The following is a 22,287-nucleotide window of genomic DNA, read 5'->3' as shown; positions in this document are numbered from 1 at the left end:
CAACCCCCCCACAATCAAACAAACTAATCTAAACTACATATAAGCAGGGGGGCAAGCCACCCTGAACCCCCCCCATGTGGGGGACTGCCACCCCACACCCCCCTACTTATATATTTTAACTCTGAGATCGCACAATCAGTAACACAAATGAAACTCACACACACACATCTTACAGTCTCTCAAACACACACATAGCAGCCACAACACACACTTACACACACTAAACCCCTAACCAACCTACTTTCACACACATGCTTACCAAAATTAAGCCCAAACGTCCACATTCCGCACCACCGGAAGCAGAAATTCAAAATATCCATGCTTCGGTATTTTGAATTTTGTGCTTCTGCCAGAAATGTGAATATTCCGCTTCGTGATTTTGGAATACTGAAATTCAAGATTTCAGTATTTCGAAATTACAAAGTGGACCAATATATACACATACATATATACATATATACCAAGTCTGAGATCGCCATTCCTCAGAGTATTTGGCGAAATGGCATATATGCAAGTCTGTTCTTTCAGCCATTCTGTCTCCATATTTCAGCAGTGCCTCTAGCAGGTACCGACATTTCAAATGCTTACCAGATCTTTAGTGCTGGTTCACTATAAATATTTATACATTACGATATAAGATGTGACACTGATCTAATTAGAAGTCTAAATGAATATTGTTCCCAGGTATCACCTGAGCACTTTGGAAACCCTAGTTAATAAAATCAACTGAAAAACGAATAATTAAAGAGCAAAATAATTTTATTGGTAAAGGTGAGAAAATGCCTAAATAACTGTTATAAACTGTATAGTATTGTGGAGCATATTTTTAAGATTATTGTATCATGTGGTATCAATACACTGTAGAGAGATAATGGCTTTATTTATTTTTGAGACATATTTAGTACAGTAAAACATTTTGAACTGAACAGGCTTATACCGTAAACTGCTATGGTGAGGTCCCATGTTGTCCTAATGTCTCTTACCATGGACAGGGGCAGACAATCCTGATCAGAGAATAGCTCTGCTAGCAATGACCATCTAACTATGATCAATAAGGGTACTCAGATTATTATATGGCTAGGCTTGGACCATTAGCCTAGTAACCTACTATAAACCTGTGAAAGTATGAATAGTATATTGCATCTCATATTTACAGTTTCTGCAGACTTAGTGTTTCTCCATTTTTGTACAGAATCAGTACTGGATACGGCTTATAATAATAGGATGTAGAACACCATGGTACTTACAGTGATGTGTTCACATATGCATTTGTTTCTGTCAACCAAGTGTCTTGCCTCTGCGTCACATGACATAAGTGGTGATGACATCAGCTGTTAAGGAGATCCATAAATGAGGATGTGTCATAGTAAAAGCATTACCTCCCATTATTTAGTGTATCCCTATAGGAACAATGCATTCCACTGTGAAGAGCTCAGCACCCTGGATGGATTTCTGAGTGATTGATGCCATCATATTGTGAATGAGTTTGTACATGACTATTAGTAAAACTGTTACTCTTTTTAGGCAGGAAGATTGCCTACTTGTTGCATTGCTATATAAAATGTATTTATTCCATCTAACAACACTGGGAAGTCATGGTCATTTTGCAACTGATATCTGTAATATTTATCTAACTTCCTATCTGCTTCTTTCTCTGTATCTACTTTTCTTTCTCTCTTTTTATGGTAAGTTGACTGGACCTACTGGCCCCTTTACAGCCATGAATTCATACTAAAACACAAAAGAACATTATAAAGTAAATGTATACAAACACACACACACACACGCGCACACACACACACACACACACACACACATCATCATCATCATCATCACTATTTATTAGCAAGTGGCAATAACAGAATTGCCAAATATGGCAAAATATCCAGGTTTGGATGCAAAGTGTAATACACTACAAATGACTACAAATGAGACCACAGTGAATTAAGGATTAATCTGTAAAAATATTTGTAAGAACAGTCACTAGATTTTTTAATTAAGCATGTACAAAGTGAAAATGTGTTTAGTTTAAATCATCAAATGATTATGAGAGAGTCTGAAAGTTTTCATCTAATGTTTTATTTTTATAAAGATTTTGGAGGCTTTATATAAGTCTGGAGTTTTTTATTTCACAACTATAACACATTTTAGAAAGTAAAAAAAGATGCTTTCTTTATATGAAAAAAATGAAATAATTATATCTTCTTTTGTTTTTATGTCTCAACCAAGTTTCTGGTTATTTAAAATTCTATGGTATGACTTCATATGAAGAATTTTTGTTTTGGAAAGAACTATATATATCAAATTGAAGATTAGCTTGAAGATATATAAATAATTCATGAGAAAACGTTAGGTGAAATATAATAGTATGCACCCCAAATAATAGAAGCAAAACATTATTAAGGGGCAGGCCATGTGACTGAGTGCCAAAAATGATCAAAAGTATTTAAAAAAAAATTGGTTATTAGCTTACAGATTTGTACAAAGAAGTTTTATTTTTCATCTTGCTAGTTAGGATATCAATACATTTATTTATGGGAGAAAGTTTATCAGCCTCTTTTTTATATCCAGTACAAAGGAAAAGTAATGCTGAAGTACAAACTGATTGTATTAATTGAAATCTGTCAATGTTATTAATTCATTCTACTGATGGTCAGAAACAGTGTTTACAGGGAAAAATGGAAAACTTTAACTGATTTTCAGGTTATATATGAAGAAGTAAATGGTAAACCCAGTTTTATCTGCATAAAAGAGGAAAGCATCCAAAAGAGATTTTTTTTTAGAAGACAACAAATGCAAAATTTGTAGCATTATTTTTGAAATCAAAGACACTCAGGTTAAAACAGCCCTCTCCAAAGCTAAAAACACAGCATCAATGGGACTGGCCGGTGTCCCAGGCTGTGTCCTACATGAGCTCAAAGACGAACTAACCCCTCACCTAAACACACTGTTCAAACTCAGCCTCTCCACAGGCTATGTACCCATAGAGTGGCGTACAGCAACGGTTATTCCACTCCACAAAGGTGGAGCCACAACATACCCCAGGAACTATCATCCTATATGCTTCACTAGCTTGGTCTGCAAGGCTATGGAGCTCATCATCATGGAACTCATTAACAGAGACATTGGGAACCTCCAAACACTGGACCCTACCCAGTTCAGCTTTGTTAAGGGCAGATCATGCCTCCTAAACCTGGTGGACTTCTTTGAGACAGTTACCAAGACTATAGACAAGGGAAAGATTACATACAGCCTACCTAGACCTTGCAAAGGCCTTTGACACCATTCCCCATTCTGGTATTATAGACAAGCTCACCAGCCTGAACACAAACCCCTACGTCACAAGATGGGTTGCCAATTGGCTCATGGACAGAACCCACATGGTGAGAGTTGCGGGAGCTAGGTCCAACTCTAAACAAGTTGCAAGTGGCGTTCCCCAGTGCTCAGTCCTAGGACCCATCCTGTTCAGCATATACTTCTCAGAGGTACAGGCAAGCACAGGAGGACTATGGCTGACCAAGTTCACAGACGACTGCAAACTAGGGGCTATAATTGACTATCTGGCCGACACAGACATCCTCCAAAAGGGTCTCACTGAGACGGATACCCGGTGTCAAAATCATGGCCTCAAGTTAAATGCCAAAAAGTGCATAGTCATCCCCTTTGGAAAAAAACAAAGTACCCACAAACTACCACATAGGTGGTAGTCCCCTAAATATGGAAGACATAATAAAGGATCTGGGGACCCAAGTAGATAGTAATCTCTCCTTTGATAATCACATTGCCAAAGTGGTTAGAAAATCCTTCTATGTGGTCCACCTAATCACAAAAGGGTTCGCATCCAGATCAAAAAGAGGTCATTGTACCCCTCTACTCATCACTCATCAGACCCATCATAGAGTACAATGCCCCATTTGGGATGTACCTTACAAGACACCTGCAACAGCTGGAAAGACCACAGAAGTACCTCACCAAGAGGATCACTGGCCTCAAACAAATGCCCTATGCAGCTCGACTGAAAAAACTCCAGCTGTACTGGGTTGCATACTGCCTACTCAGAGGTGATCTCTGCCTGACATACAAAGCCATGTCCAACCCAGAATTGATGGACATGCTCCACCTAAAGAAAACCATATCCCCTCACCACATGCTCTAGGGATCTAAATCTCACCACAACAACAAATAGGATGTACTGGAGGGATAGATTTCTGTCCCAGAGATTTCCCATGCTTTGGAACAAGATTCCAATCTACATTAGGCAGAGCTCCTCGCTAACACTCTTCAAGAGAAACCTTGACGAGTGGATGGGAAAAAGAAAGTTTACCCCGGGAATTACATCAGTGGCTCTGCTGGACAAAGGCACAGGGAACTAATCTAAGGGGGCGGCGAAAGCCAACACATTCTGGCTAGGCTTATAAATGCCTTCGGGCAGATAGCCTAGTACCTACCTATGAACCTATAAAAGAATGGGAAATGTGTGTGCTATTTGTTAACAATGCCAGTTTATACACAATGGAAATGACATAAATATTAAGGGTGTCAGCTATTGTTTTTCAGGAAATATCTCTTGTTTTTTGAAGGAACATCGTGTATGTCATGGGTCTATATTAGTTTGTCAAAAGATATTTTCAGCAAACACCTCTTCATCAACAACTAATCAGCGAAAATCACATCCGTGATTTGCAGAATTTTCCCATGGCAATGAAGTACTTAGCCAATTACACAACGTTCCCATTTTACCCACTGTACTGTAATTTCATAGTTGGTATATATAGTTGGGGGGGTTTGGGGTGTGTGGAGTTCGAAGCACCCCACTTGTGTGGGTTTGATTTACTGTACTGTGGGTTCTGTTGTGCTGTGGGGCAATTGTTTCATTGCCCTGGGAAAATTCTGTGAATTGCAGCAGTGACTTTCATGATACGGTGTTGATGAAGAGATGTTTCCTGAAAATATCTTTCAGTGAACTAATGCAGACCCATATGTCACTTGCTATGAATCATGTTCTGCCTTTTGCATTTTACAGGAGTTAGTGCAATTTGTAACAGAATGGTATAACATGCTCACTTACTTCAAAGTAGAAATGGAAGTAATACACGGTGGAAACATTCAACAATGTGTAATGGATTACAAAATACATTACATTTGCAGTTACTATTTTGTGACTGTTAATGCCAAACTTAGATGATGTGCTTCAATGTAAGGATGTCAGGGGCAGGTAAGACTTAATACCTGTAACCCACTAGGTATTAATGAAATAGAACAAAATAAAGTAGCGTCAAAGAGAAAGAACTTGAAACAGTAATTAATTACTTTTCATTTTTATGATGACATTTTATGGCTTTGAATATGTGTTGAATTTATTGATTACTTATATGACTTTTTCTCTTATAAATAGTTAGTTCATACACTTATTCACTCAGTATGCAGATCTGGAGTGCCACTTTAATTCGTCCTCCTGGAATTCAAGACTCAGTCAGTTCTGTCTTTGATGGTTCCCTCTGGATATAGACTTCATGATATTCCAGCTGTTATTTTATTTGGGTTAGCAGATGCCCACCGATATTAATGATATCACAACCTACTTTCCTTACCTCTCTACACATTGGGAAGACCATCGACTCGGAAATTTGTGGGGTTCTACTTTATCTATTTGTGTTTGTAGAATCTAAACCTTTTCATTTCATTCTGTCCTCACAGAGAACAGCAGCAGCATCTGTTTCCCAGGAGTAGGACTGTAAGGAAATATTTTGAAAAGCTCAAACATCTGAAATGACATACCCTGTATTTGGTGAGAGTATTAAAATGAACAGAACACCATCATTCTTTAGAATTTTTAAGCTAGCAACAGGAAATACTTATCCGACACATTTAAGGAAGTATGGCAGTGGATGAATCATAATTCTTCTATAGAACATATGAATGTATCAAATGAATACAACAACGGTGAAATAATGATATTGGGTGGCCATATTAAAGAGTTACGTGCTGCCTGAAAGCAAGGACATCTGGTTTAAGTTTTGAAATAAATATGACTATTTTAAAATAAAGATTAATGAGGAAAACAAGGCTGTAAAAAAAGACAATAAAAAAAAAATTGGGAGAGGTGACTTGTCCCTTGCTTACCGTGGCACTGTGGCATTAAAGATCTAGTCGTCCTTGACCTCTTAAATCTCAGTTAGACTAACAGTTCATCTACCACTTGAATCAGAAACCTATACCTTAATCAGTAGATAAACAGAACATGACAGGTAGATTAATTTTCCTGGTGTCTTCCCTTTTCTGGAATAAACTTCCTTTGCAGGTTAAACAGTGTAATTCTATACTTTGATTGCAGTGTCAGTGGAACAACAGGTAACACACATGTCTTTGGTTCTTGGAAGACCAGAAGACTTGTGGGTTCTATTCCCATTCCAGGTGATTAGATTGCTAACACTACTCTGCAGAATAGGGTGGGGTAGCGCTGTTGCATTCTTGAGTGTGTCATCCTTTAGACAAGATGTTAAACTAAATCCCAACTGCTTGAATTGGTGGTAGCTCTGGTGGATGTAGGATGGCTCCTATCTGATACAATAGGAGTAGTTCCTCGAGGCTCTGGACAAATTTCCCCATAGTGGTATACATACCTCCTTGGGCCTACCCTGAAGAGAGGTCACTAGCCTAATGGGACTAACCCAGTCAGCAAAGGATAAATAAATAAATCTTTCATCAGATTAAACCTAGATTACTAATGGGTGCTATCAAAAATTTATGCAGAGGGAAACTGGCCTCTCCTTCCTTGAGAAAGTAGGTAAAACCTGAGGCAGGTTATTGGCAAGTTGTACATGGTCATTGCATATACATTGCAACAGTGGAAAACATTTCAAAAAACAAATTCATGCTTATCAGGACAGACCAGATATGAAGTTTCTTTTGAAATGAAGGAAGTGAAATATATGAGGGATGTGAATTATTTTCAGTAATATATCCATTTTGGGTCAAATCACAATACATTACACACTGACAAAACTAGCACATAATTTATTGCTGGCCCTCAGCCCTGCTTTAAGCCTATGGGACATATTGATGATGCTTTGTTTGCACTTTCTGAATGTGTAAATAATGTGCTCACTCAAGGCAAGGTACTCTCTCTCTCTCTCTCTTCTTTCAGCTTTTCCTGGGTACGGGTCACCACAGCTGATCACCTGTCCGCTCATGATTGGCAGCGGAGTTTTACGGTGTCGAGTTGCCAGCCCAACGCCCGACCTTCCATGGAAGGCACACGCACACACTCACACCTAGGGCCTAGTGAGCCTTACATAGTGTTATTCTCTAGCTATCTTCTTGAAATATTATTTGCAATCACGTGGAACCAAATGTATCTTCATTTTCTGATACATCAGGTGTTTCACTGGGATAATAGCTTCTATTGTATGCATTTCTCATGTTTTAACAGTATGGAAATATTGTGAGAGTTGACATAATAACCTATAAGCTAAACCATCCCTAACACCACAATTTTGAGAACAATTTAGACTGTCCTTTTGACAATTGCCAAAATTAAAAGTGCTACTTCCCTGCATCCTGACAGTATCTCTGGATGTCTGCTGAGACGTGCAAAGTACCACTTAACAAAACCCCTCCAACAACTCTTCACTCTGATTTGCTCCAATGGTAATTACACATCAATTAGTCTCCGAAGTAATATTTACAAGGCTTTGGAACATATTATAGCTGAACTAATAAACAATGTTATATGTCTCCATATATCCCTGGATATACTCCAGTTTTACTTAGTAAAAGACAAATCATGCCTGGTCAATCTGCCTGAGTTCTTTGAAGGGTCTACTAAAGCAATGAGTAAGGGGCATACAGTATGCAGTGCTTCTCAGGACCATGCCAAGGCTTTGCATACTATCCCCCATGATGAGACTATTAAGAATCTCTTCCAACTCAAGATGAACTCATACATAGTTCAGCACATTGGTAACCAGCTGACTGACACAACCCACACTATTAGGATTATAGATATTTGCTCTAAACAGTGTAACTAGTGGTATCCCAGAAGGCTCTGTGCTAGGTCTCTCCTCTTTGGTATATAGTTCAGTGACGTAAAAGCTCTTATTAAAGGACTATGGATTAAAAAAAGTTTGCTGATGATTGCAAAATGGGGTCAGTTATCAAAACCCATTCTGATACTCAAATTCTCCGGCAAGAGGTTGACAGAAGAAAAGCTTGGTGTAATAATGATTGGATGACTCTCAACACCAAAAAATGCAGTAATATTTACCATATATAACAGTCCTGCTAAATGTGACACAACCATAAGGACGTTGGGTATATATGTTGATAATAGACCTTCCTTTGACCACCATGACTCTTTAGTGGGTAGAAAATCCTTCTACCTTGCACAGCTTGTCAATTGTGGTATTTCCTGAAAGTTCAAACACTTTATTCATTCCTTATTGGACTCGTCATTGTATATAATGCACTCTTTGGTACGCACCTCATAAACATCTAATCCATCTTGACAGATTTCATTGTTTCCTCACCAAATATATCTCCTCATCAAAATCTCAGTGGAGCAATGGATAGCTTTGCTGCCTCACAACAAGAGGTTCTCTAGTTTGACTGCAGTACCTTCTGTGTGGAGTCTGCATGTCCTCCCTTTGTTTGCATTGCATTGTCTTCTGTGTGGAGTCTGCCTGTCCTCCCTTTGTGTGTGTTTTCTCCAGGTGCTCCACACCCACATTGCAAAAACATGTAATAGGTATGGCTTGGGGACTCTACATTATCCACAGGTGTGAGGGTGGACATCTGTGATATTGACTAAAGACCTAGCACTTCTTTCTTTTCTTTCATTCCTTTGTAAACTCTGTGAATAGTGGTGGCTGCCCACAGGGTCTCTCTAAGGGTCATCTGTGACTCATAACAGGAAAGATAGAGAGGTATGTTAACAGGTCCCTGAGATGAAGTGTTTTGGTTTTAGATAACACCTTATGAACATGCTCTTTAGTAACAATGGAGAAGGTGAGGGAATGTGGAATGAGTGGTACTGGAATAAGTGTTTTATTTTTGAAGTTCCTGTAGATCTTGTTTGCTAGTATATTTGCAATGTCATTTGTGCTAGGACTTTTGGACTAGGAGACCCATTAAGGAGAAGTTCAGAGCAATGTTGAGTGTTATTCCTTAGTTTTTTAACATAACTAAAGAAGGATCTGTAGTTATCCTTTGCTTCCGAAACTAATTTCTATTCATGGCTTGCTTTTCTGATCCCTATAGTGCTTTTTGTAATATCCTCATTGTAAGGAGTCTATACCTTCCTGACCAGTACAGGAGTTTTTTCTCTTGCTGTAAAAAATGTTTATGCCAGGGACTATGGGTGAGGGGTGGGTAGTTAAATTTCATGCTGTATTTGGCTCTAGATGGTGCAACTAGATCTATGCATTTTTCTAAGTAGTCATGGGAATCCTTAGTGAAGTTGGCTGAAGACTTGCCTGGTAGTGATATCATTGGTATATGTAGAGATTTCATTGTATAATTGTATAATGTTTACCCGTTTGAAGTCCTTAAATACAGAGATTCTTATTGCTGGGGGAATGGTGGTTTTGAGATGAAGTGTCATGAGATTATGATTTGACTTAACTAGAGAAGGTTAGCCAAAGGGAGTGAAATGGGTAAAGGCAACAGTAGTCAGGACCAGTTCCAGAATATTTTTTTACTTTGATTTGTCTCACCAACTATTTGGTTCACACAATTCATATTATCAAATCCAGCAATCTATGGACATACCTTGAGTTAGACATATAAGTATTCCAGTCTATGGCCAGGTAGTTGAAGTCACCGAGTATTATGGAGTTATTGATTACAGGAAATTATTCTAATACTTTTAGGAATCTAACATGATCATCTGAAGACAAGGAGAGGGTTCTGTTGCTATAAGCTGGTAGCTTGTCTTGTCCATAGTAAACTGAAGTTCTAGGAGCTTGATGCGATGGACTCTTGTTATTAGTCTAAATGGGATGTGATCCCTCACAGATATAGAAACCTTGATGTAGTTTCCAACAGGCCTGAAGGCATGGTGAGTACAAAATCCAGGTATGGATTACATTATACAGGCATTTTTCAGTACAGGAGCACCTCAAGGTAGGGCAATTTGCTAATGAGAAGCTCCCTCTTAATGTGGTCTAGTCTGGTGTCTATTAGATGGACTCTGCCAAAAAAGGCACTATGAGGGCAGCAAGCATGTTTGTCAGTATGTGAAAATCCTTGAAAGACAGATACTGGATTCCCATTCTGGTCAATAACATTTGTAATATTGTAATTTCAAGGCTGAAGGGTGGGAAGCTCTTAGTAGGCTAAGCAAATAACCTCCACCTAAAATATTACAGCTTGCAAAATGGAAATATCAGTCCTTGGTAAAACATCATGCAGCAAATTGTGTTTTTTTCATAGCAGTTCTCATATTTTGTTTTGGGTACAATGGAAAACTAATTCAATAAAACCTAAGAAGTGAAACTCTCTTTGGGGCTTCTTTATGAGTATTGCTATAGCAGTGATCATTCATTTGTTAAATTCCTGAATGAAGTCTTACTAATTTTCCAGACTTAATAACATAGAATTTTCATCCGTGGTGGTGGTGCTGCGGTAGCGTTGTCACCTCACAGTAAGACGCTGTCCAGTTTGACTCTCAGCTAGAGCGTCTACTGCGTGGAGACATGCGTGAATGGGCGTACCTTTGTTGAAGGTTGTGCATCAGGGCTGGCAACTCGGTACGTAAAAATCAACTGCCAATGAATAGCGGACTGGAGTTCCGCTGTGGCGACCCCTAACCGGGAAAAGCCAAAAGACACAACAACAACAAAAAAAAATAACATAGAATTTTCAATCATATTAAGTATGCAACCATACTTAATAAACAGACACGTGAAAATGTAATATATTAAACAATCAAATCACAATATATGTTTTCCCCTATGAAATACAGATGGATAAATCTAAACATTCCAGATTTATAGAATTTTTATCAAACATATACTCAGCCTCTCTCCCTACAAGCTCTTATGCATATGATGACAAAACAGTTATCTGACCCTATGATAAATTAAGAAGCAATAAAAGCAAGCACTCTCTTTCTGAATGTACTACTGATTATATAAAATTAGCTCTGAGCATAACTGAAGTTGCATTAAAACTATCAACATGATGATTAAATGACTACAGAGAGTGCTGATTTTGGCAGAAGACAGGAATATGTTCTTTTCTTCTGTAAACCCCACATATAAATCACAGCAATAAGGACTGACTTCAATAAAAAACACACTAACCTTGTATGTAAACATTTAATAAATGTGAGTTTATGAGTTCACTTTCCATTAGTCCAGCACATGCTGAGTATCACAAATATATTATCTATTTATACTAAACACATATGCTCTCATTCCTACTCCAAAAAACACAATACTTTCTCATACTCATCACCAAACTCCAACATCTGTATCACCATTTTAACACCAGGCTCACCATACGTGAGGGCATCCACATCAACCCAGGCCCAAATCCATCCTGTCCAACACAAACTGCTCCAACACAAATGTCAGAACATAACACCCCCACTATCTTCATCCCTGGGAAAATCAACAACAGCAGCAAAGCCAACCATCTTTTAATGCTAAATATTAATATTAGAAGTACCAAAAATAAAATACCTGAACTCCAGGCCACGATAGCACACTACTCCGCAGACATAGTTGCTTTAACAGAAACCTGGCTAAATAAAAACATAGCTAACTCAGAAGTTCTCCCTACCGGCTACAATATTATTAGACAAGACAGACCACTTTGTAAAGGGGATGGAACTGCCTTACTGTATAAGTCCAACTTAACTGTATGTCAATTACCAAACTCCCTCCCCTCCCCCAATAATTGGGATATACTTATCTCACAACTTCAACTTCACCCTAAAAAGGTCATCACCACAATTGTGATCTATATTCCCCCTGGTAATACACCTGCTAGCCATGAAGACTTTTTATCCTGGTATTCTTCCACATACTCATAAGAAACCCTTATTCTGGGGGATTTCAACTTAGGTTGGTTCACCTGCATATCAGAACCACCAAGTAATCTAATAAATCTCCATGGCTACCAGCAGTTAGTCCAAATTCTGACTAGATGTGATAAAAAATTTAAAAGGGAATCCATCCTTGATAGGGTCCTAACTAATAACCCCACACTGTACCCCCACTCAGGCAGTCTCCCAGACACCTTAAGAGATCACAACATAATATACCTTATACATAGTAGAATAAGCATATGCAAAATCACTAACTATAAATCCACTAGAAACACAAAAAATGTATATCCTAAGGTCTTCAATACTTTACTCTGTAACTCTGACTGGACCCCCCTAAAAACCCTCCCACTTTACCAGGCTGTAGCATATTTCAACAAAACATTTCTACAACATCTAGACACTGTCACTCCATTATGCAAAATCAAGGTTAGAACCTCTACAAACCCCTGTCTCAGTAAAGAAACCAAACAAATCCTCGAGTCCAGAGACACTGCCTTGCTTTACTATCAAAACAACAAAGAAACACAAAGCCTAACTAAGTACCAGGAACTGTGCAACCTTGCAAATAAATGGATTAGGCTGGACAAAAAAATCCTATTACATGACATTACAAACTAAATACCAACACAACCCCCAAAAATTTTGGAAAAATGTAACCCAGCTGCTAAATGCTACCCAAAAGGCTACCCCCAAACCAACCACCCCTGACACTAAAGTTCCCATCGAAACACAATCCAGCTCCCACTTTGTGAACTCAATTCTATCCTTAGTATCATAGGCCAGTTCCAACCCCACTATCCCACCCAACACAAATAACACTAATACAAGCTTTACCTCAAAACCGTTTACACCTCTTCAATCAAAAGCATGCTCTCCAAACTAAAAACCTCATCAACAGCAGCTGACCTACTCCCCAGCTATTTCTTGAAACTCACAGCAGATGCTATTGCTATCCCAATCTCCACTCTCATAAACAGATCAGTTTTTGAAAACTATGTGCCCAGACTCTGGAAAATATCCTATGTTACACCCATACATTAAGGCGAGACCTCCACTGAACTTAATAACTACAGACCCATTGCTTTACTCTCCCCCCGGCCAAAATCCTAGAAAAATGCATTCATACCCAGGTGCTAAAATATCTCCTAGACAGCAGCATCCTGTCACCTACTCAACATGGTTTCAGACCTACCCATAGTACCACTACAGCCCTCCTCTGCTTCGCAGACACAGTAAACCATCTGAAAATTGGAAGCCTGCAGGTGTCAACTCTTATTTTGGATATGCCCAAAGCATTTGATACAGTCTCCCACCAAATCCTGCTAAACAAATTAAACCAATATTACCTATCAAATTCCACTCTTACCTGGTTCCAAAGCTACTTAACTGACAGGTACCAAGCTGTGAAATGGGAAATTTCTCCCTCTCCTCAGCTGCCCATAACTATAGGAGTCCCACAGGGTTCTATCTTAGGACTACTACTATTCACAGTCTTCACAAATGACCTCCATACCTCCACACAGCATGCATCTATCATTCAGTATGCAGATGATACTACCTTAATCTGTGCTGTGCAAAATATTCCCATCCTCCAGCAAACAACTCAACTAGCATTCCCTGATGTTGTAAACTACCTTACCAAAGCCCAACTTATCCTCAATCCAAAGAAAACTCAGCTTATGATTATAACCAGTTCTAACAAAAACACTTATAGCAGTCAATTCACTATCTACTCCAAAAATGCTACTCCAATCGCTCCAGTGGCATAGGCTAAGCTATCGGGAATAACCATAGACTCCCACCTAAAGTTTGATAGACATCTCAACTTAACTATTAAAAAAGTACATGCCAAACTAGGATCACTCTTCCATATCAAACCATTTCTTACCAACAACACAAGATCAGCCATTGCTTGCTCCCAACTTCTATCCACCCTACTCTATGCATCTCCCATTCTGACTAATCTCAACAAAACTGAACTAAGCAAAATGGAAGCCTGCTATAACAGAATTGCCTGCTTTGCTGCAAATTGCTCATATAGAACTCATCAATGTACTGCTTTGAGACAGCTCCACTGTCTTGAACTGCCCAACCTCCTAACCTACAATCAGCTCTGCCTCTGTTATTCTATCTATTACCTCCCCAATAAGTGTCCTGCCCTCAAAAACTTAGTACAACATCACTCAGTCAAATGGCGTCTTAGATCATCAAACAAACTACTACTAGAAGTCACCAACAGCTGCAATAGCTTTGGAGACACACTATATAGTAGTTCAGTGGCTAAAAAAATGGAACTCTCTCCCCACTAGCATACAAAACACATCATCCAAAGCCTCCTTTAAAAATCTCATTAGGCAACATCTCTAGCAAAGTTGGTAGTGCCATGACTGCTCCCCAGGTTAGTGAAAGTGGATAAGGTATACATACTAAACCTAGAGTACTTGATCATAGTTTTCACTGTTACTCACAAACACTGGCTAATGTACAATGTATGTACTGTACCTGTGTACTATGTATGTATTCTACCTATGCTCCAAATTTCAGCTGTACACAACAAATCTATTAATTAGCTTTATTTTTAAATTAATATGTTCTTGTTTGTTCTCTCCACTGTAACTATTGATGTACTGCATACCACTGTAAAAAGGGTCTATATTAAATTAGCAAATGCTTAAAAAAGAGAATCTGATTTATCGACCCCATGTAAGTGAAAGCTTACAATCCCGAACAATTACAACAGTGATTTTTTTCCCAGGGAAAAAAAAAATCACTGTTCCAAAAAAAAAAAAACCTTTAAAACATTACATAAAGACCCCCTGATGTGGGTGGCTGACTGTGCCCCCCACACCCCCCTACTTAAATATACCAACTCTGAGATAGCACTACAGTGACGAAAATGGCAAAATAATGAATGTGGCCAAGCGATTACTTTCCCAGGGAAAGAAATCACTTATATGCCGTTTCGGTATTTTGCAGTTTTGTGCTTTCAAGTTCGATCAAGTCGCATTTGAAAGAATGCGCCTTCAATCATATAATAGGGAACCTGTAAAAAACATGTCTATTATAATTTGTGTGTCTACTGATCATGTCTAAATATCTAAATGTATTTGTAATTTTTCTATGTGGAGCTTTTCTCCCCTGGCCTCTGCTGAAAAAGAACCTTTTCCACTCAGTCAGGCACCCCGTTAACAAATGTAAAATAAAATAAAAATAAATAAAAAAATACTTGAATTAATGATGTGTATAAGTGACGGGTTCATAATCACAACCTATTTAGCACTAGTTTTCTTCAAAGATATATTTTAAATAAAATTTTATGTGCAAGGCAATCTGAAAGTAGAGCAGTCATGCATGTCATTAGTTCAGTATCAACCTTAGCTAAGAAAGATAAAATAATTTCCTGTCACATGTTTCAAAATGTTAATACTGTATTGCTCATGTTATTCTAGTTACATATTTTATCTTTCAGGAAGTACAAACACAGAGGTCCCTTTTTCTTCAAATTTCCTAACGTATAGTAATTCAACCAATCTACCATCATTATTGAGTTATAACGTTGAGCCATCAATTTGTTAGTGCAAGGAAGGATAACAGTTGTATGTATAACTATAAATGTGTACAACACAGTAATGACATTTCTTCAACCATTGGCAGTGCCTTAAAATACTTACTTCATACCTCTGTCATACCACAAAGTTTGTAATTGTGCTTTTCACATTAGATCATAATATAACTTTAATGACGCTCTACATAGCTGAAAATGCAGTAGTCAAAATAAAGATAAAAAATCTCCGTACCTGTGTTAATGAGATAGAGACAGTGTCTTTAAATACAATCCATTCCACCATTTCTGTGCACGGTGGCATTGTCAATGAGCCGTTGTATATGTAATACCTGTCTGTGGAGTTTGGCAGTAGACTCAGCAAGACAAATGGCTGCAAAACAGATTGTTTCCCTGCAAGGAATTAATACAACAGAAAAGTATAAGACATTGAACAAAGGCAATATGTCACAGTGTAATAAATATTCTAAAACAAGCAAGATTAGTTCTCAAATCATGACTATTGATTCTTAGTATTACATCTACATTGTTCAATAAGAATATCTTACAGTAATAATTGTGTGCAGCAGGGATAGAGGTTGGTTGTCATTTATAACTGTTTTGTGTCTGCACAGCATTATCTGAGGAGGTTACATTGTAAAGTGCTTCAGATCTAATCAGGTCTTTCTGTCTGTAATTCCATGACTCATAAGTGCAAGGCTTGGAATTAAGAAAAGGTAACAACAAAAATGTAGGAAAACAGTATAAGCCAAAAGTCACTGCTCTCCTTTAAATTTTTTTTTCAAGGGAGCAAGTCCCCCTCCAGTCCTGAAATGATGAAATGAGGGCATGCCCTCCCACATTTGCCATATTGTGGCGAAAACAGAATACTCCAGGAAAGAGCAATTTTTACATTACTATATGTAAGTTTTCATTTTTGGTCAGTCAGTCTCTCTTTTTAGGGACTTGCACTAACAAGCCTTGGGATATGAAACTGTTGCTTGGACATGAATCACATGGTGATACTACATGCATAATGATGGAAGAAGGGGTGCAGAGGCATTGAGGTGAATAGTGCTACGCTATTGAATGGCAGAAGTCAGCTACGGCACGTTAGTAATGTTGATTAATGCATAGCTATGTACATAATGCAATAACAGATACCTGCAACTAATGCCCAACCAGGCAAGAAGGGCTTCATAGGTGAGCACAATAGCCAACAGAAAAGTGAATGTGGGTATGTATAGCACAGTGTCTTCCCTTCTCATCACATAAAAGGGAAGACAGTGGAATAGATAGGAAAGGGAGGAACAGCAAGCAAAGGTAAATATTTAAGAGTAACAAGTAAACTTTGGGGGAAAACCCCCATTTGTACATTTTACAAAACAAGTGTAAGTGGAGAAGGTATTGCCCTATGGCTGTGGATGGGGTAAGAGAGAGAGAGATGGAAGGGCAGGTAGCAGGGCCAGACTGACGAACACAGAACTTAATCATTTCTTTGTCAGATCACTAAAGACTACATCATTAGCAGTAAAACTGCTATGTATATATACAAAATGCAACAAAGTCAAAAACTAATACTTCCAAAAAGCACTTCAGTGAAAAATATACAAAGAAACATATACTCTTAATTACTATTAGAATAGCTAGACGTGTATAACCCCCTTCTTAATCATACCTCTCAACTGTCCAGATTTTTGCAGAATGTCCACATTTTAGCCTCATATTTTTTATCTGTTTCTCCTAATATTTGTGGTTTTCTGGCAAATCCCTGGCAAATCATTGAGGACTGAAGGCAGAAAAAAAATGACAGACATTTGAGTTTCAGACTTCATATCCTTCAGAAAACTCATGCTAATCAAAACCTGTTATTCAATCAACTCTGTAAGTCTGCAAGAGCAATATTTAAAAATTGTCTCTATTTTTGGGCCTTTGCCCCCCCCCCCCATTATTTGTGTCTTTGTCCAGATTTCTTGCCCTAAGAGGTTGAGAGGTATATCTCACATTCTTCACAAATGGTGCAATACCCCAACAGCCCAACCCTAAATTTAACTGTCATACTAAAATGAATCTTAACCCTTGTAATAGCCCTAATCCTAATCTTAAACCTAGACAGAACAGCAACCCTGAGAGTAACCCTGGCCTTAAATCTAATCCCAAACCAGATCGCAATTTAAACCCTACCATCATTAAATTATGGAAATAATACAGTAAATGCAGTTATCAAATTTTTTTAAATCCAAACTATGGTTGACCAAACCAATTAGGATGTGATGACCTCATATATCATTATATTTAACCAACTGCCTGGATAGTTTTAGGTTCTGCTTCACAAGTCTGAAATGCAAAATCACAAACAAATAATACTTAGGAGGAAAGACTACAAGGAAAAAATCTCAAGATGTCAAAAATAGGCTTGAATATGAAATAAAACAGAGATGATTTTAGGCATGAAGGAAGCAATGCTTAATGCCTCCAGTATCCCCTCTTATTTATTCTAAATTGGCAGTAAGGCTGTAGGAGGTTAAGGCATTACATGATGTTTGGAAGACAAGGACTGATTTGCTCTCCCTAAAATGTGTAACATCAGAGTTAGACTAAGGATTTAGCCTGTAGCAGGGCTAAGGAATTGGAGGGACATGACACCATATAAAACTATCTCTGCTGTAGTTGACTTTCTAGCTTACCCAGGAGCTTTATATTTCAGGCATTTTTGTTTTCAATTCTGAAGTTCAGATTTATGAATCTGAAGCATCATAAAGTGTTAATCTTTAAACAACATGTACATGGTATCTTCTTGTGAACACCGTTGTCCATATTGACTGGTCAATTCCTTTATCATTGATTCTATTCAGTGTCCATTCTGAACCGGCAGCTCCTGTAACTAGAAACACTGAGATATGAAATGCAAGGGCCCACAGAACTGTACACTGATGAATTGCCTAGAATAATTCCCGTAAGGCAGAGTTGCAAGTGGTAGCATATTTTCAACCATTTATCATCCAGCAGAGCTTTAATCCAGATCTTCAATTTCTTAGTCAGTGCTGACCATCACAGAGGGGATTTCATCTAAACAATTGCCAGATGTCACTCTTCCATTATATGAACCAGTATGGAGGAATATAACGTGGGTGGATTTTCACATTCTGGAGTCATACTGAAAAGTTCCTTGAGGGCTACTCAGGCTTATCAGCATAGACAGAATATACTCACTTATAACCTTTAGCATACCCTTTTTCAAAAAATCTATTAACTTGTGACAAAACGGGATGATTTCCTATATCTTCTCTCAAGCAACATAGATCACAAGCAACCATAATGACTCAGAATATAGTAAACATCCACTGGAGGCAAAATTTTTTTTCTGGCTTTTCATATAGCAGCCATGACAATTTTTTGACATGTTTGTACTGTTTTGTTTTATTCTAGTGAATATCATATTAATCTCCCACTGGAATCGGGGATTGACTTTGGAATTAGTCTGAAGGCATTATGAACACCCTGTGTCTATTTGAACACAGAAAGCTGTAGCTGATGACTGTTTATCAGTGTTAGTCTATTTATATACACTAGTTAAATTTCTTCACTTCCTGTAGAAAACTAAGGGCTTCTCTTTATGTCTGAGCACAGTTTCATTCAGCTTTAAAAAGGAACTTTTGAGACAATTGCAGTAGGTATCTGTAGTATCCTGGAGTTTATGTGATAGAACATTACCACTACCATACCATGAAACAACACATGGTAGTCTAGCAGGCAAAAATCGAACAAACTGGAAATATGATTAGACTAACATAGTCTTTTTCTCCTCTGCCTGAAGGTATTCTTTGCAGTCTTCTATCCATTTCAGTTCATACTTAATCTTGTTAACATATTCAAGGGATGTCATACTATGAAAAGGCTAGGGAGAAATTAATGGAAATAATTTATTTGTCCCTGACAGAACCTCAGCTTTGACACATTCTTGAGTTGAGGTGCTATGAGCACAGACATCGTTTTGTGTTGTGTCAATTTGCAGCAGTCACATGACCAGAATACATAATTATTGTTTTTAGGAATTTACAATTGTGCTTTTTTGCCCAATGATTGTGCATCTACCTTGAATAGAACCCTTTTTAGTTTATCAATGCAGTCTTCATCGATCTTCCTTCTCATCAGGAAATGACATAAATAAACTGTGTGTTGTTTTTTCTTAAGGACCCATTGCCTGATGTGAAATGGGGGATGCAGAAATCATTCTGAAACTCATTTGGTTATATTGGAACAGTAACCAACATTAAAACTCCAAAATTGATCGTGATGCATGCCTCATGAAGTCAATAAACCATGGACCTGATCCAAATGTTAACCAATCACTTTACTGAACACAAGGAATAAAATTAAGCACATACAGAACCTTTTCCATGCACTTTCATCCCGAATATCCTCAGGACTTCCTCAGAACTGGTGTTTTGCACCCCTGGACTTTGTTGTATAGTACAATGAAACCGTCTTTTACGTGTATATACTGTCACAAAGTTCCCTGATGTGCCTGAACTCTTTGCTTTCTCTTCTGCTAAGGTAAATCATGTTCAAACTTGGGTACTCTCTTACAGCAAGAAGTTGGTAAGGGGAAATTATGCTACTTATTCGTTTGAAAAAATGAAAGAATAGTAACTCTTGTAGCTCAAAAGATATGGAGGCCTAGAAAAATACAGGCATTAGAGCATAAACCAATAAAATAATGATAGGAACTACCAAGGAGTTGAACAGGGGCACAGCCAAACCATTCCATAAGGTCCAAGTAACCAGGTCTGAAGAATATTGGAGGTGGCAACCACTTACAGGGACCTATGCTGTAAGAACAGCCAGTTGGCCATGATCAAATTAAAAAACTACGTAGAATAGAGATGAACAAACATCTCAGGTCAGGTAGTTCATGGAAAGGTTAAAGGGCATGTTAAGCTGCTTCCTGTGGTCCAGTTGTCTAGGATCTGATCCCCTCAGCCCTAGCAAGTCACTTAATCAGACACCACTCCAGGGTTGAGTCTGGAAAAGGGCCTTGGAGATCAGTGCTCTACCGTGATAAACCAATACAAATAAAAATTAATAAAATAAAACATAAAGATCTCTACAAGCAATTCAATGTTAACAGCTCTGTTAAAGCTGCAATTTAATCTAAAGATGGCTTTTCATCTGGGACTAAGAAATGTGCATAATACATCTTTGGCACTTCTGTCCAACAAGATTATATAGCACAGGCACATTAAAAAAGGACAAGTGCTAGAGATGTGGCCCTATCCAGGCAGGGATAAAACACATTGTGGGAATTTGGCTGGTCACAGTAGCAATGTTCCCGGTATACTGGCACAATAGAAAAAGTACCAGCGAAAAAGTCACATTGTTCATGGGAATTCCGAGGTTTACATATGGGAAAGGAAGACGGGAAAGGAATCTAAGAGAAGCTGCAAGTTCGGATCATATTAGCAGAAGTGCTTATAACCAAGCTGGTGAGAGAAACGAAATGTCCCATGCACAAGTTTGCAAAATGATTTTTATTAAGTCTTGAAAAATTTGCAAAAGTCCTTCAAACTGAATGCCAACATTATTGTTATAAAATGCTAGAAATGTTTAACTTTTTTCCTCACTGATGCATAATTTTCTATGCATGTGACTCACTATATTGAATATGCTCACAGAATATTATTGTCATTTCATAAAATGAAACAATAAAACATTTTAAAAAAGAGCAGACTAGTAAATAACTGCTGCCACACCTTACCATCGTGTCCTACTGCCTGCTTCATCATAGACTTCAGGCTTTATTAAAGCACTCCACTAAACCGTCAGTTTTACGGTGACACTCGGAAGCTGTTAAATGGTTTATTTTAAAACACTGGCAAAGCTGGTGAATTACTGTGAATGTAAATGGAGTTGTGAACCCCTACTCCGGAGAAAAGTGACTAATTATCAGGCTATTCATCTAATAATAGCTTTTCACAGGGGAAACTTCAGTAACGTTTGTGGCATAGTGAACAATCCCTAGAATGTACTTGAAACTATTTCTACATTTTACTACTGGCCCTGCAAAACCCATGACCATCTTCTCAAACTGATCTTGAATAACAGGCAAAAGCATCAATGGACTTCCAAACTTAGGATGTGGTGCTAACTTTTGATATTCTGGTCATGTTGCAAAGGCATTCTCAATGTCTTTTATCAAATGAGGCCAATACAATCTAGCAGAAATTCTAGCTTTATTTTGTCCATTCCAAAGCATCCTGCAAATAATTACCATGAGCTAGTTACATTACCACTTTTTTCTAAAAGGCGTGGGAATTAGCGCTGATGCAGTACTACTTCTGTCTTTTTAAGCCTGCACAATTCAGTCCTAAACTCAAGATATAGGTATGGGGATACAGCCCTGAGTACAGCCCAGGTGATATGAGTTTACTTAGTGGCTCGGTTGTCTGATGGAGCTGGCAGCTCACCATTCCTGGAAGGAAAGATGCAGGTCTAGCTCATCACTTGGGTGACATCTAGTGAGGGCACTGTGTTCTGCACCCTTGCAGCATGAGCCTGCAGTACATGTATTGCCTGCCTGGCAGCACTGTGTTCTGCACCCTTGCAGCATGAGCCTGCAGCACATATACTGCCTGCCTGGGAACACTGTGTTCTGCAACCTTGCAGCATGAGCCTGCAGTAAATATATTGCCTG

At 38.3% G+C, this 22,287-nt stretch overlaps 1 protein-coding gene across 1 annotated transcript in view; it reads right to left on the bottom strand.

Moving 5' to 3' along the window:
- PTPRZ1 (protein tyrosine phosphatase receptor type Z1) overlaps window positions 1-22,287 on the bottom strand; it is a 1,642,174-nt gene that overhangs the window by 980,536 nt on the left and 639,351 nt on the right. Inside the window, exon 7 of the mRNA XM_044088744.1 lies at window positions 15,850-16,007. Within this exon, the coding sequence (XP_043944679.1) occupies window positions 15,850-16,007 (158 nt within the window). The remainder of the gene's footprint in view (window positions 1-15,849; window positions 16,008-22,287) is intronic.

Source organism: Protopterus annectens, chromosome 11.part0, assembly GCF_019279795.1.
Source record: "Protopterus annectens isolate FY-2018-M chromosome 11.part0, PAN1.0, whole genome shotgun sequence".
Lineage (NCBI taxonomy): Eukaryota > Metazoa > Chordata > Ceratodontiformes > Protopteridae > Protopterus > Protopterus annectens.
Note: the sequence above shows the minus strand (reverse complement) of the source record. Positions and strands in the feature narration are given on the sequence as shown.